The 12,858-nt window shown below is 41.1% G+C and overlaps 1 protein-coding gene across 1 annotated transcript in view; it reads right to left on the reverse strand.

The window, feature by feature from the left end:
* Positions 1-543: 543 nt before the first annotated feature.
* Positions 544-12,858, reverse strand: part of SYNPO2L (synaptopodin 2 like) — a 39,918-nt gene continuing 27,603 nt past the window's right edge. The window contains exon 4 of the mRNA XM_063307625.1: positions 544-3,044. Coding sequence (XP_063163695.1) covers positions 721-3,044 — 2,324 coding nt within the window. The 3' untranslated portion in view covers positions 544-720. The remainder of the gene's footprint in view (positions 3,045-12,858) is intronic.

Below are 12,858 nucleotides of genomic sequence, written 5' to 3' on the forward strand. Positions count from 1 at the left end.
TAGGCACAAGGCCAGCTGGGGGACTTTGGGCCAGGAGGCCAGGCCAAACCACTTCCAAAAAAGCTTGTCAAGAAAACTGCAAGGACATACAAATGGCAAAGCAGGCAGGCAGAAATCCCTTATTTGCCTCAGAATGCTAATATGAGGGCAAAATGTGGGTACAATGAGGGAATGAATGTCTACCAATGCTTCCTGGCAAATGCAAAATAATAAAAATAAAAATCCACTATTGGCAATTTTATTCCTTGCCCAACTTTGGCTTAAGAGGGAGGCAGGCTGTCAATTCTCCAAAGGTAAAATGTATTTATAATGTTTCAACTGCTTCATGTTGCTTAGGATGAGTCTGAATCATTGGCCATACTCTGCCATGCAAATGAAAAAGTTTTCTAGCTTCACAATCTTTTTTTCTGCTCCAAACAAACTTGAATCCTCTTGAAGAATTGCAAATCCAAAAAAAATGAGGGATCAGGGATTTAGGAAGAAAGGTTTTTGTATCTAGTTTGGCTTCACTGATTTGATTTATAAGAATTTAATTTAAACAGGATGGGAACCATGAAGACAAGTATTCAGCTTAAACATCTGGCTTGTGCCTATGGCCATTTTGCACACTGCACATAAATAAACCTAGGTTTGCAATCTTGTGGACATTTAGCAGTGAGCTGAAACTAATCTCACTTAGAAAACTGATGTTAAAACGACCATAAAAAATCCATTTTTCTTTCATTGGTGACCAGAGCCTGGTCTCCAAATATGCGCCTGCATTCCAGTTTGGGCTGCTGAAAACCTGGGTCTAGCTACCTGGAAACTGAGGGATGATGTGGGTCGGCTTGAGGAAGCCCCTCTATATGCCTCACTGAGTTCAGGAGAACTTTGATATTGGAGGGGAACTCCCTGATATGGCCCAGGGGAGGCAGGTGCAGAAGTAGAGGTCACTTCTGATCTCCAGACTGGTTCATCCAATGTTGTGGCAGAACGAGGAGCTAACACTGTAGGAGCCACACCACCTGAAGTTGGCATTGGGACAGGAGTGGAAAAACGACGAATTTCATAGGTCCTGCCTGTTTTCACAGGGGCTTGTTTGGCCGGTGTGAAAGACAAGCTGGACTGTTGAACTGTTGGACTTGTAGGGGCCTGGACCCCAGTGTTTGGAGTCTCCCCAAAACAGAACATGGCAGAATTTAGTTGGTATGGTTGATGTCTGAGGAAGTCAATGACTTTGATCCCTGATTTGTGACTTGGTGCTTTTTTCACTTTGCTCTCTGTCTTGGTGGCCTGAGATTTGCTGGCTGCCAATGGGTAAAATGGGGAATGCAATGGGTTGTAAGCTATGGGAGGTGGGGCACGAATATTTGGTGAATACTTCCAGGAAGAGGGAAGAGAAGGTGCAGGAGATGGAGTTCTCGGCTTTGATGTTGGTGCAGCCTCCACCACAAACTTATCCATTCGGCTCTGTCGCTTAGCAAAAAGCTCTGCCCCTTTCCCCTTCAAATGAGATAGGTCATGTGCAGAAGAGGATCCATTCACCATTCCATTAGGGGCATTTGACTGCAGAGGCTTAGGAGCTACTGGAGGTGGGGTCTTGAACTTCCGACCTGAGAACTGCATAAAGTTGCAGGCTTCTGCTCCCAGGCTGAGAACATCTTCCTCAGGGCCTGACTCAAATCCTGCCCCTTGATGGTCCCCTTTGGGTTTTTCATCCAGATTCTGCACAAGAGATAATAACTCTGGATTTGGGGAATTCTTTTTCTTCTCTTCTACAGATTTGAACATGGGCTTCTTACTGCTTCTGCGGCGGGCCTCCTGCAAGATACCTGTTCTAGGAGCTGGAACTGCAACCCTCTGCTCCCTGGAGGCCAAAGGCTCAGAAGCAGGCCGTGGAATAGCAGAGATATTACTGGCGAATGGCTGGATGGGTGACTGATTGAATGGCTGTGGGACTGGACTGACATATAAAGTAGAAGATGCAGTATCCTGAGTTTGTGGAGATGATAATAGGGGAGATGTAGCTGTGACTGCGTCTGCAGCTGGTCTAGAAGAGGTTGAGAGGAATATAGAAGCAGTGGAGGTTCTACCTGCTTTGGAAAGTGATTTAGCTTCTGCTGATTTTCCATCTGCTGTTGTCTGTACTGATGATGGTGTAGTTGGGATATACAGAGACACAGATGTGCTTGCTGTGCCATTAGGTTGCACTGATGATGGCAGGGGAGGAACCACTGTACCTGGAGAAACAGGGGAAACAGGAGGGGCAGCCATTCTCTGGTCACCTACTCTCTCACTACTTTTTCTTAGCACTAAGGGTCTAAACACAACAGATGATGTCATGGGGCGTTGCCCAGAAAAACCAGGGATGAAAGGCCGAGCAGACCTATTGAAGATGCCTGAGGTATTTGAAGAGATCTGGGCTCCCCCTCCAAAGATAACAGAAGGAGACTGGAGCTGAGCAGGATTAGGTGGTGGCAGTTGACTAGAAACTTGTGCAGATTCTAAATGGACACTTAGGGGAGTCTTTTCCGCCTTCCATGGCATTGGTGCTTCAATACCAATTATGGTGTGTATAGGCTGAATTGTTGAACTTGGGGGCTCTGCCTCTGGTTTCTGTGCAGATGTATTTTCCAACATCTGCTTCCCAGTCTTCTGCCTCTGCTGCTCAAATAATTGTGCTCCTCTACCTGAGGCTTCAGGGAGTCCTTGCTGAAGCTGGGCCTGCTCGTGTGCAGGGTGACTCTTGGGCTTCTCAATGTCAAGGTAGGCATTGCCTCCATCTGAGTGGTTGGTTAAGCTTCGAGCATCAGAGAAGCCTTCTTCATCAAACTCTGACTCACTGGTTGGGAAGACACCATCCTCTTCATCGTAACAGCGGTCTTCTTCCACACTTCCAAAACTGACTAGGGTATATTTCTTAGCTCTCTGCCTGCGCTTTTTAAACATCAGAACTCCCTTGGAATGGGGGTTGGGGGCATCTGTCAACAGGCATGCAATGGTTCTGCATTTGGTTTTGGCTTCCTTCACATTTTTTTCTTGCATAGTCTCACCACGATTAAGCTCTGCAAGGAACCAAACAAACAGACAAAAAGAACAGTCAGGGCTCTGTAAAGAAATCTACTTGGAAACACAATTTTGTAGCATCTGTAAGACAGAATGGCTCTTATTGATGCAAATAATGTTCTTGACTCACATATGAACAATCTTCAAGGCTGCATCAGGCATTCCTCTAACAAAGCAACACAAGAATGTCACAGTAATTTGACAGAGGAAAAAAAATCTTTTGCAATACATTCCTGAGAGCCTTCATGATTGAGCAACACACTGTAGCTTGGACCTGGCCCCAACAAAACTTAAGGTAGTAAATTCCTGATATCCATTTTACACATGCAGAGTTTATAATGATCAATCCATCAGGTGAGAGATACCAATTGAGAGATACCAGTTTACACCAGCAGGGAAAAAGAAACCTGCAAGGAAGAATAGAGCCCTAATACATCAGAAAGAAAAGATTTACAGTAGCTCAGTTCCTGGCTGTACTGTTGTGCTTTCTGTTTGCCAACTGTTATTTTATTGTTGTACTTTCAGCATAAGAACAGAACATTCAAAACTTAAAATGCAGTCTTGCCCACAATTTCAGGTCTCTGCCCCCTTATTCCTCCATTGATCTGTCACTCACTATCCCCAGCACACCTGGAGAGAAGTCAGAGACAACAACCTGATTACTGTAATGCGCTGTATTACAGGGACTGCCCTTGAAGAGCATTCAGAAGCTGCAGCTGGTGACCACTTGGATAGTTATATGTGCTCTTTGAGCAACGCACATTACACCTCTGCTGTGTGAGCTGCATTGGCTACCAGTGTGCTTCCGGATGCAATTCAAGGTGCTGGTAATGACCTGTAAAGCCCTACATGACACGGGGCTGGGTTATTTGAGGGACCGCATCTTCCCAATCACATCTACCCTTCCCTTCAGGTCTGGCAGGAAGGGCATGTTGCGAGTCCCATCCACAAAGGAATGTCATCTGACAGGACCCAGGAGGAGAGCCTCTTCTGCCATGGCACCTGCCCTTTTCCCCTGGAACCTAGACTGGTGCCTACCCTCCTGGCCTTCAGGAAGGGCCTGAAGGCATGGCTGTGCCATCGTAAAAAGGCAGAAACAAACTTTTTAAGTGTCACTTATGAAAATGCCCTGTGGGAAAAGGCAGCTCCTCCTCTTGCATTTTTACTCTTTCTCAAGAAAGAGAGTAAGTAAATAGGTTTGGGTTGAAAACAGAAGACCTTTTGCAGGTTCTCTACTTGGCTCCTCATATGATTAAATATATTCCAATCCAAGCCATCAAAATTGCAGGCCCTCAGCTCAGAAATGTTTAGGGATTTGCTAAAATTTGAAGGGCCTGTTCCCACACTCCTGGCTTCTCTACTCCTTTAAATAAATTTTGATACTGGAATGTTATCAGCTCCACTTTTAAGCAGATTGAGGGTCAAGGGGAGTGGAATAATAAATAGGAACGGAGGTGGTAAAAGTACCAATCAAATTCCATGTGCCTAATTAAAATACTCCTATCAAATAAGAATTGGATCCACCTTCACCAATATATAAGTGCAATATTATGGAAGTTTCAAGTGAGCTGTGCTTTCTGCATTGTAACTCTTATTGCCCTGATTGCAAACCCAGCACAGAGCTTACCATGTATTGACAATAAACAAGATGAACATCCCACAACCTAGAACGTTTTGGCCAGAAGCATAGCAAATGAATTCTGGCCATTTCCCCATTTACAGCATCTTCTAATGGCATCCAGCCATTGCTGAGATAATGCAAAACCTCTCTTTAGCACTGTTATATTGGCACGAGGTTGGATGACTCTAGTAGGGGCTATGAAACACTGGTAAGCATCAATACTATGCTTCCACTTAAGAAGTCAAAGCAATGAGGATTGAAAGGCTGCCTTGTTTTATCTTTTATGTTATAATCCAGGGCTAATAATAATAACAGCCATCATCCTCATGGAAAGCAGGAAATAGGATGGAGGGGAGAATGGTGTAAACTTTCTTTTTCTATTACATAAGATTAGAATAATGATTCAGACAGTTCAGTATTATTTTCCCAGAGCAGCTGTCTGAAAACAGTATAAACTGGTAGAAATAGCTTTAGTATTTATTGTCATGATACATTCTTGACCTCTTAAAAGAAACTGGGGACTGCACAATATATTGGTTCAAAGCAGCTTCCAGCCCACTGTTGGCTTTCTTCATCCCACTTTCTACTATTTAAAATCTAAAAAAAAAAGTTTCATTCCCAGTTCAGTTTCCTTCCCCAAGCATACAGCCCTATGAAAAGAACACAGGCTGATGGAAAGGGGAAGAGCCTTGCTAAGTTCAGGGTGAGAAGGAAATTGTACCTGCATATGGTTGGTCCAAGTGCTTGACGGCAGCATCCAGTCCTGGAGAACAGGGCATGTCACGGACTGTTTTTAACTCCCAGCTCTCCATAAAGAGAACAGAAGGAGTACAGCAGCTCCCTTCTGGAGCAGAATCAAAACCTTAAAAGAGTCCAGCTCCTTTGACTGCAACTCTGCTGGCCTTTTAAAGCCTCTCTTTTGTCTCTTCTGCATTGCTGCTAAAAGCTATGAGGTCATTCTATTTTTACCCCCCAGGCATCATCACTAAACAGTGTGATGGACATTGTCAACTGTCAAACACTTGCTCCACTTCCCATCCTCCTCTCATAGCTGGGGTTAAAATAAGACAGAATGTCTCTCACAACCAGTTTCCATGCTTCTGAATAGGACAAAGGCATCCTACGTAATTTATATTTTTTCTGACATTCACTTACCTAACACAGAATTGCAGCTCCTTTTTTTCCTATAGAGCACACAAACTGTTATCTTAATCAGCATTTGAATCAGGGCATTTACACAAAATGAACATTTGCAGCAGGTCATAGGGTATGCCATACATATTTTTTCCACAGATGTGTCCTATTCACATCCAAAATGTGGTTAACATAGGGTATCTAATTTTAATAACAAAATGTGTGCACCACTAAGGGGAAATTAATTTTCCCCTCTTTCCCCTTATTTCTTAGCTTCATGTCAATGGGCAGGCATTTTACCCACTTTCTAATTAATAGCAAAAACCAGGAATACACAAAATTTTAATTATGAATGAGGCAATAAGAAATACACAGGAGATTTAAAAATTGGATTTTTTTCCCCTCTTAGGGCTAGTTTCCTTTGTTCTAAAATGGCCATAACAGAACATTAAATATCGGTCTATTCTGAATTGCCAGAAAAACAATCTTGTCATGATTATCATCATTCTCTGCCTTCATAGTGTATGTGAGGTTTTTTTAAAATTCCCTGTTCTAATTTGAATTGGCATGTAAAACTATCATGGCAAAGTTCTGTAATCAGGAATGGCAGTAAACTGTTGTGCTAGTTACTTATAGCCACTAATTGTTGGGGCATAACAATGTGCAAAGGAATGTGGAGATGACCTTAGCAAAGGAACGGATGAACCATTAAAGAAGGAGAAAAAGCAACTCAGTCCTGGAAAGCATGAGAAAGAAATTCAATGTAACCCCACCTTGATTCTGTTTGGTATAAGACAGGGCAGATGGAAACTCTGACAGGCTTTCAAGATTTTCTAATTCTACCCTCCAACAATAAAGAACATTACTTGAATTGTTGCCATGCCTGTTTCTTGACCTGGCCTACCCTGAAGGGCTGACATCAATCTTGAAAGCCTGTCAGAGTTTCTCTCTGCACCATCTTATACCTAACAAAATCAAAATCTGCCTCAACAAAATCAAGGTGGGATTATTTGACTTTCTCACACTTTCCTCTTTCTCAGGACTGAGTATTCTCTAAAGAGTAATAATAAAGAATAATGAGTAATAAATAATAATAATGAGTAAAAAAAGGTAATAATGAGTAATACTGTAATCTGAGTAAACTGCGTGTCTGTTTCCTGGCCTGGCCTGGCCCTACCTTAAAGGGCTGACTTTGTGATTTGATGGGGATATAGAAAAAAATTTCTGGATGATCCTACCAATAGGTTTGTCCAAATTGTCCCATCCCTGGTCTCACAGAAGAAATGTGATAACAGGTGGCATGACTATGTTCTGCTAACTCAGTAATCAAGGCAATATGAAGTTACAGATTCTCCTTTACATTCCTTTACAGACTTGCGGTGATGGACCACTCTATGATATTGTTGCCATTCAGATATTTGCTGGATCTGACTATTACACTGCCAATCATCTCAGTTCAGGTGGATTTCTACAATTAGTGTATGGACATGGAAATCACAGCTCAATTAATTCATTGATGGGATGGTCCAGCAATAAATCTCTTGGTCTTTCCACACAATTTGGGGTCAAAAACTTCTGTAACCCAGTGAGAAATGACAGAAATTTCCCTGGATATTTTTTTCCTTAGTAGTCAGGTCTTATATGCCTTCCCACCTGTTTTGTTTCTGATGAAGGCCATCCTGAAAGTATTTCAAGATGAATCAAATGTGATCTTGATCACCACCTAGCAGCCTCAACGATGTCCTTCTCTGACAGCAAGTACCAGAGGCCTTCTATGAGACAAAACCTCCTCATGAGCGCTAATAGCCTCTTCTGTCACCCAGTTTCCCTTAACCTGTCTTTGGAGAAGGATTAGACAGTCAGAATGCTCAGTGCAGATAGAAAACGATGGGATCAAAATGAGCTTTATGTTCACAAGATAATTTGTTATTTATTTGTTCATGTTCACAGAAGTTTAGAGAAGCTGTACAATGATAAAAATGTGAGCTGGTTTTGGCTGTTGTTTCCTATATGTGACATCTAAATATACTATTGCAAAGTTCTTTATTTTATTTCCAGCTTAAGCATTTAAGCATTTCCCGCTTCAGCAGATGTGTTACAGAATACACCCTATATCTGCCTCCAGGTCTCATATCTATCCTCTAGTACTTGGCAAGGCCTCTCTTAACAGCAGAAGGGGAGAGAGAGATCAGCTTCAACATGTTGTTGTATGGAGTGGCATCAGGAGGAAGTACTGAGAAAGGACCTAGACGGGGGTGAGGGACACAAGCTATATATTGTATAGACCAAATTCAGTTTATATATAAATGCAGACAAAAAATTATTGGGATTTGGGAAACAGTCCCTCATCCTCAAGGCTGCAATAATCAAAATAGCCAGTCTTTTAGGATGATCATAGAATAGGAGTTCCCACATTTTCATTTCCATTTCAGATTGAAATAGTTGGAACAGTTAAGGTTGCCAAGTGATAGGGATGGGTTGAGTGAAGTTCTTGGGCTCTGGGCTGGTTCCTAGAATTTAGAAATAAAGAAAAGAATTTGGACTGAGCCAAAAATAATTCTGAAAAGCTTACTTTATTCTGTTGTATTTATAGTAAGCAACATTTCCACGCATGTTCATTTTTAAAATATAATCTAGCTTTAACTCCAAGTTCAGAAAAATGGCCTTTGTGTCAGATGAGAGACAAAGGAAATGCACTCCTATTGATTATTCTGGATTTCTTGGTAGCTTTATATGCCACTGAATGAACCCGGCAGGCTGGGTTTACTGAAATGTCATTTCTGCTTGATCCTATTTACAATTATGCCATGGGATCTTATAGATTTTCACTAGGTTATGCATCTGTTTCACATTGATATAAACTCTTGGGATGGAACATTGGGGAATGTGAGGCAAGATGCCACTTGCATGCTGATGATACTCAGTCCGATTTCTCTTTACTGTATCTGCTTAGTTCCATAAAACCATGAAGGAACTGGATCAGTGTCCAGAAGAAATAATGAATTAGATGAAGGGCAGACTTTAACTTAGGTTATATCTTGAGAAGATGGAGATCTTTTTAAAAATTTATTTGATTTCTAAGGCCACCCAATCACCAAATGACTCAGTGTGTAGAAGAATCTCAGATTTGGGAAATGAGTAGACAATCTATTCTTGCTGTGCCACTGAATGAGCAGGTAGATGATTTGGGGGTATTTCTCGATCCAGATATCTCATTGGAGGTCCACATGTGTCAGCTTTGTTCTAGTTCTGCTGTTGTACTCACTGTAGCTAATCCTGAACAGAAATAGTCTGGCAAGCACTGGTAACCACTTTTTAGGATCATTGCGATGTGTTTTATGTAGTTCTGCCCTTGAAAATGACATCGAAAATACAGTCATGGCTGCCATGATACTGACAGGGACAGTTGTCAAGAATAATGTAATCCTATCCTGCAAGAGCTGCATTGGTTAACTATTAGATGCCAGGCCAAATTCAAGGTAATGATGTTGACCTACAAAAACCTAAACAGCTTGGATCTGAGGCATCTGAAGGAGTATCTTTTCCTTTAGCATCCTCAGATGCTGAGGAGGCTTCATTAGAAGATGTACATTAAGCACACAGCTTGAATTTTTCAACAATGCTGCCCCAAATGGGTCATATGCTCCATCATAAAAGGTGTTTCCCTTCTTGCTGACAGGCCAGGCTAATATCTGCCTGTTTATCATGGATTTATAAATTGCTGACCTCTGCCATAACTAATCGGATGGATGGTGTTGCTTATACTGTTCTTACTGGTTTTATTGATTTTAGTGATGTTTGATTGATAATGTGTTGGTTACCTTAACAATATTATTACTAAACAGTGACTTTTTTAATTAAATAGAAGATGCAAATGATGCAAATAAATAATGTATGTCTAGCTTGTTTAAAGATTGGCCATATCTCTTTCTTAACAGAAATAAGTACTTGATTTGAATGAAGCCTCTCCCAATTAATGGCTGTTTCTTGTTCAGAAAAAGGGATACATACACACACGACACTTGATCTTAGCCAAAAGGCCAAGAAGTGAAAGTGGCATACTAATTTCAGGTTTTAAATATGTTACAAATGCAATGGGTTTGATTACACTGGATCTGACCTGAGGCAGGCAGGACTGCAGGATGCATCTGGGCATGTTCATATCTGCTGCCCATTCCTTTGCTCTGTTATGTTAGCAAAATATGAAGCCAAGTATTAACACAGGAAAAACACAAATGAACAGAAGAGGTGAGCAAAAAGCAGGGAAGCAACAAGTCAACTGGGACAGGAATGAGGAGATAAACCATTGACTTTGGTGTAAAAGGAAGCAATAAAAAACAAACCGAGGAATGAACTGGAGACAATAAAGAATGAACTAAGGAGCTCTGCTGCTTAGTCAATTCACTCTGGGCCCCAAAACAGCAGCAACAGCAGACTCACAGGGTGGGAAAGAGGGAGGAAGGTTATCTCACCTGCTCTGATCACCTTTTCTGGTTTTAATTCCTCGCCTTGTGACTGGAGTTCACGTCTGGGGAAGTGGGGAGGGGAGGGGGTGAGGGGTTGGGTGATCCAGGAGAGAAAGGATATAGGTGACATTCTCAGTCTCATTCTCTGACATAAGATTCAGGATCTTGGGCAAGATAGTTGTTGTCTAGCCTTAGTGGACTGCCTTCTCTGAAATGAGTTTCAGTTGCAGCAGAAAACCATAGTCTCAAAAACATCATTTGGTGTTATAGGCAAATTGCTTTTCAGTCCTTGCAATGTATGTTTGTGATTAAGCAGACTTATCATGCCAGCCATTTTGTATTGGTGTCAATGATACTTCCTCAAAAGTTTGAATGCGGCATCCAACCCAGCTGGCCCTTTTCAAACTGCATCTATTTCCATGTTAAAACTGAACATATAGACTTCATCACTTCAATGGCAATTCAGCCTTTTTTAATTTTTACATTTCTTTCTTTTCCCCTACCTCATGTGCCTTTGTAATATCTTGCCTACCATATTGTGCAGAGTTGGTAATAACAGTTTTGCTTTGCTTGCTTTATTATTGTTATGAGGATCAACCTAGAATCCTTTGTTTTACAAGTAAGTTGTGAGTTGGCTGTCATCTGTTGATCTATTCAAATTTTTATTTATAAAATCAGTTCTAGATGCTTCTTTCTGCAGGCAAATGCAAAACAAATATTTCTGAAGCAGGCCATAGAATAGTTAGCAGTTAGATCAGCTTGCAGCTTTTGATTGCCCCACAGTTCTGAATACGTCTTCTGTACCTTAGAAATGCTGTGTGTGATGTATCTGGCTTTGCTGAGGTACTTCTCACTGTTCTGACTATGCTTATGAAAATAAGTTATGATGCAGGACATGGCTCACCCTTGCTAGGACAATCAGATGGAAGAGAACAGCTGGGCATGCCTTGCTCAGCATTCATTTCATGGCTGCACATTATTCAAAAGAGATAAATAGACTCACTTGAAGGTAACTGAAACTCCTGGCAAGCTATCAGGAAATTAAATCACTCTGCTCTAATTTTAGTTCATTTTTATTTCTTTTTAATCACTTTCAAACTTTGAAGTACAATTTAAACTTAGTTTTAAAAATTCAACTTGAGATTATTATATTTATTTCCTTGCTAAAATAAGCTATCTCTCCTCAAAGTATCTGTGCTGACATTTGTTCAGCCTTTACTTGGAAGCCTTCAACCAAGAAAGGACATTCTGTAGTCCCTAATTGATTTTTTTTCTGATTGTTTTTTTAAAAAAGCCTTTGGAAAAAATATTTTTTATAAAGATTTCCTCAAACATCTGCAGTTCAATTCATTATGTCTCTGAATGGAAAGAGATATTTGGTTGTTTTATATATTTCTTCCAGGAGCTCAAGGCAGTCCTCTTATTTTTTTCTACACCAACACCTCAGGGAGATAAGTTGGACTGAGAGGAAAGGACTGGTCCAAAGTTGCCCAGGGAGGACTAGAATCTGGGTCTCCTTGTTCTTAGTCCTGCACTGCACCACATTGTCTCATGGGCTGAGATGGAGGGACTGTCCCAGATTCCCTCAGGGAACTTGCATGGCTGAGAAGAGACTTGAACATAGATCTCTCATTCTAGTTCAAAACCTTCACCACTAAACCATGCTGGCTCTCACCATGTTAGTTCTATTCACACAACACACTGAACCATAAATTAGCCAACCACATCTTATCCAAGCATGTTATATGAATCCAACCTCTGTGATAAGTGTAGGGTTTCTTGTCTTATGCTGCCTTGGGTTACTTCAGTGCACAGTACAAACCAAGGCAAAAGATTTAGGGACAATTTGTTCCCCTCAGCTTCCCCCCCCCCATTAAAGAATATGCTGTGGGTGGAACATGCCTAAACATATGTTATGAATGGAAGATGACATCCTTTTGTCCTAAAGGGAGAGGGATGGCTTAGCCAGTTGTTTTAAACAGTTGGTTCTGGAATTGTATTTGACAAAAAGACAGACAGTTGGCTTTGTGCCTGCAGTCTATGGCATCACTGGTTACCTTGGAAATCTGATGGAAAAATGACATGTTAATGCTGCTAGAAAGACAGTGGATAGTATGTGGTCTGTCAAGAAGAATTTGTTTTGTCAACAGAAGCAAAAATACTTCTGCCCACTTTGTTATATGAATTGGACATGAGTGACCTTTGTGAAAGAAGTATGTGGTGGTAAGTATGTGGTGGTTTGGACATATAGACAAAAAGAATGAACACTGAACCACAAAACAAATTCATAAAGGAAAAGTGATAGGTAGAGAAAAGGGGGAAGACCAGGAAAGTCATGGTTGGATGGAGCTGAAGAGATCCTCAAAAAGGAGAAGATAGGAAGTTTGAAGAACAAAAAATAATGTATGAATCGGTATATGGGCTCAGTGGAAAGAAGATAGTTTGCAAGACAGAAAGGTATGGAGAGGCATAATGAATGTTCTTGGTATAAACTTGATTTTAATTATATTTTATTTTCTCTTATTTCCTGCCTGTAAATGTTTTTGCTCACTGTTGCTTGCTTTTTCTGTGCTTTGCATAAGGTTGCTTTTG

Source organism: Candoia aspera, chromosome 6 (genome assembly GCF_035149785.1).
Source record: "Candoia aspera isolate rCanAsp1 chromosome 6, rCanAsp1.hap2, whole genome shotgun sequence".
NCBI lineage: Eukaryota > Metazoa > Chordata > Lepidosauria > Squamata > Boidae > Candoia > Candoia aspera.